Consider the following 4,076-nt stretch of genomic DNA (forward strand, 5'->3'; position numbering starts at 1 on the left):
CGGGACGAATGACGGGATTAAGGTTGCAGTAATCGGGGCCAGATTAACTCGGGGAAACTGGTTGCGATCTGAGCAGCTGCAAATGTCCCCTGACTCTAGAGAAAGGCAGGGGCTGTGCATCCACCACCTAGATGCTGCCTAGCTATTACGGGGAGGGAAAAAGCAAATATATCATCCGCTGTTTTTAGGAAGTGCTGGGCTGGCTGGTATCCGGCAGCCCCTCCTCTTCCTCCTCTCTCCTCCTCTTCCTCTCCCTCGCAGCTTCGTTCTCCTCTCCCAGCCAGCCGCCTTCCGTGTAGGGGGCGAGACGAGCACCGAGCCCACAGCCCCACCTGCCCCAGCGACAAGCGATGGGCGACATCCCTGGCCTTGTGAAAATCAGCGTCTCCCTCAAAATCCAGCCCAACGACGGGGCAGTGTATTTCAAGGTGGATGGGCAGCGTTTCGGCCAGAACCGCACCATCAAGCTGCTGACTGGGGCCAAGTACAAGATCGAGGTGGCCCTCCGGCCCGGCACCGTGCAGGCCACGTAAGTGCAGCCTCCCTGCTTGAGGCAGATCCCCCTGGCCCTCCCTTCCCCTCTGCTTTATTTTTAGAGGTTTAAGATTTTTTCCTGGCAGGCTGACAACATGGGGTTTCTGTGATTTCCCTCTCCCTGCCCTTTTGCTTTGATGGCTCTGTTTCTCGGTCCCTGGCCAGCTGTTCCCACTGCTTTGCCCAGCTGGCTCATGAAAAGAGGCCATGTTTGGGAGATGCTGTCTTCTTTCTCCATCTTCACCTGCCCCTGGAGCTCTTTCAAGCCCAGCTCCTTTTCTCCCTCCTTCCCTGTGGCTTGCCCTGGAGGTAGAGGGAAGAGTTCCCCCCTGGCCCTGCATTGTCAGGGAAGCACCATGCCCAAGCCTCGCTGCAGCATGTCAAAGCAGAGACTGGGAGCAGGGAGAATGCAGATGGGGAACCAGCCCTGAAGAAGGGATTCAACTAACTCATCCCCAGATATCAGAGTACAGACATATCCCCTCCCGCTGCCCTTTCCTTTCTACAGCTTCCCTGGGTGACTGCAGAGCCCTGCATTTTTCAGGAACCCCAATGAGTCAGCAGCACCTTCAGGTCTGCTAAAATCCCTGAGGCCGACCCTATCGCAGAGGCTGCCAGCCCAAGCTGCTAGGGAAGGGGACCCATGTTGCTGCTGAAAAGCTGGATCCCATCTCTTTGCAGGACAATGGGCATTGGGGGTGTCAATGTCCCACTGGAAGAGAAATCGAGGGATGCACAGGTGGCCTCTTACACAGGGATCTATGACACAGAAGGAGTGCCCCATACCAAGAGTGGGGAGAGACAGCCCATCCAGGTCAACATGCAGGTATGTGGTTCTCCAAGCTTTAGGAAGACAAGGAAGGGCAGTAGGGATTTGACTCCCAGAGAGGGAGTAGTGGAAGTGAAATATTCCAGCACAAAGTCTGATCACAGCTGCTGCTCTCCTCTGCTTTGCATCAATGAGACCTCTGGTCAGACCATAGCTAGAAAACACAAGCCCTGCTTCCCAAGGGGAAGCCAAGAGAGCAGCAAGGGCCAGGAAGTAGTAGGGAGATTTCTAGAGATTCACATAGCCCTTTGGGGTGCTGCAGAAGAAAGAAATAGGAGCTGAATTTCTCACCTTTTCTCCAGGGTATATTACAGATTTCAGGCAACTCCCACCAACATCCCTGGCCAGGAATCCAATCTCAAGCCCTTGGCATACAGGGACACCTGTTTTGCATGCCCTGTCAGGTTTACTGGAGCAGAGCTTGCCCCAAGCACAAGAGGTGACTACTCTCTCCTTCCACTTGTCATCTGCAGGATGCCTGAGGACCTGCCAGAGGCTGAAAGCATGCATGAGAACACATACCCCGCCACCCCTACCCCCAAAGCTGTCTTCTCCCTTTCCCCATATGCTTCCATTATCACATTATCTCTGCATTCACAAACCTAAGTACTTATTCAAGTGCCTTCTCACTCCAATCTTAAAGAAAAGCTTCAAGGACCAGAACTGGAATATGCCATGGCCTCAAAGTGAGATGACAAAAGCTGTCTATACGGCAACAGAGCTGACAGAGGACAGAAAGAGTAGCAGACAGATTTTCACAGCAATCTCTGGGTGGAGCACTTGGAGTGCAGAGGGAGATTTATTTTGTTCTGGCTTTGGTTTGGTTGTTTGTTTTGGTTGGTTGGTTGTTTTTTTCCTCTCTTGACTATAGTTGTGAGGGATTCTTGCTGTTTTGCTATGCCTCCTGTACCAAAAAGGGGAAGCGGGGCAGTAAGCCATCTTCAGTTGAAGCTCTCTTAAGGTTCTGTTTCAACTTCTATAACTTTAGGACCTTGTCAAGCTCACCAGATTGCAGCTTTTTCTCACATTTGCTCACTGAATGCAAGATTTCATCTTGATCTTTATCTTCAATATTTTTTTCTGGAATCATCATTTTGTATGGCAATCTCCTTCTGAATAAGAACTGTAACATCTCAATTTCTAATAATTTCTGGCATTTCTAATAATTACAGCATGCCTAACAATTTTGGAGACCCACATCACATTAACAGTTTCCACTTCATAATCTTAGGTTAATGAGACTACCCTGAAGTATGTGTCCACTTTTCTATACGGTCACCTTCTGTGACACCCAGGAAAACCAAACACCCAGTATGACTTCTCAACCAGCAGAACAGGGCTGCTGGACACCACTATTCAGTATTGCAGTTGAATTTCACAAAAACCCTATACCAGGAGATGAAAGTGCTCCTCTCTGACCTCCCAAAAAAACCAGTGGCTTTGAGTAAGGCATCCCTATGTAAACTCTGAAAATCTGAAAGTTTAACATTTCTTATGGAGAAAATGAAGTTAACATTCACTCAGTAACTTCATTAACAAATGAAGTAATTCCAAGAAATGCAAGGAGGGACTGATTTTCAGATATAAGCTCTGGCATAGTTTGTTGCAGCATCAGAATGAGCAGCCACAATATTTGTCCTAACAGTTGCTTTTACAAATCAAATCTTGGGATATTAACCATGAAGCTAATAGGATTACCAAGCATTAAACTGGTCCTCAACCTGGTTTAGGATCTGATCTTGATAGATACATTCCTCAGACTTAGATGTCCATAATTGATACTTTGAAGTATAGGCAACTCAACAGGGATTTATATGTTTAGCTCATCATTTAGCTGGTTAGCAAGACAGAGACATAACAGATTTAGGGAACCAGCCCCAGATACCTCAGTCTGAAAACTGCTTCTAAAACCTACTTCCTGAATCTTCAAAACTGGGCATACAGCTTTAGATTTTTCTATTTCCTTCAAATATGAGGAACGTCTCCCTCCACTTCCTTTTCTATAACAAGCAGGATTCAGATGCATTCTAGGGAGATAAGGACACTACTTAAGGCATAAAATCTGAGCTTGCATTAGAAACAGATTGTGAGGTCAGCTCTGCAGTTAAAAACTGGTCTGATACTGCCAATTTAATGCTTAAAAGCCAGAAACTTCATAAGAATTTATTTCACATCTGCTTTAAAACTTTACACAAATAATTCTTTGTGCTCCTACTATAACTGGCTGGTAGATATCTTACCTGTTACAGGCATAGTTTATACATGTAAAACAACAACTCCATTTCCGAATTCCAGAATCTGAGGATGCGTTTCTGTTAGCTGAAAGCTCAAGTATGCACACTATCCAGAAACTGCTGAACTAGCAAATGGTGTAAACTAAGTTAGAAACCTCTCTTTGCGTCTCATTCTATTCTTGGTCAGATGAGATTAAGATTAATAAAGAAGCCAGACCTCCATTCCCGTAATAAATAGCCATAAAATCAACCTAGCATGCAAATTCAGGGGGAGTGATTAAATAACTATTCATGACTATAGCAGTGGATGACAGAGAATAGCGGACAGGAAAACAGGCTTCTATGCCTGACCTGCTAAGAGTGGGACTATCACTCCTCTCTGGGGAAGACCGTATACAGGCCCAGGATTCAGCTGCAGGAGCCCCAGGAATTCAGGGGAGCTCTGAGGATGCCTTTGACACAGTCTCCCACGGCATCCT

General features: G+C 46.9%; 1 protein-coding gene across 1 annotated transcript; it reads left to right on the forward strand.

Annotated features, from left to right (window-relative positions):
- Nucleotides 1-350: 350 nt before the first annotated feature.
- CNRIP1 (cannabinoid receptor interacting protein 1) lies at nt 351-1,360 on the forward strand (the record flags this gene model as incomplete). The annotated part of the gene is made up of 2 exons (XM_010183540.1): nt 351-529; nt 1,216-1,360. Coding segments are annotated over exons 1-2 (324 nt in total), but the record flags the coding sequence as incomplete, so codon positions are not given.
- Nucleotides 1,361-4,076: the final 2,716 nt, after the last annotated feature.

This window comes from Mesitornis unicolor, unplaced genomic scaffold (assembly GCF_000695765.1).
Source record: "Mesitornis unicolor isolate BGI_N332 unplaced genomic scaffold, ASM69576v1 Scaffold45420, whole genome shotgun sequence".
NCBI lineage: Eukaryota > Metazoa > Chordata > Aves > Mesitornithiformes > Mesitornithidae > Mesitornis > Mesitornis unicolor.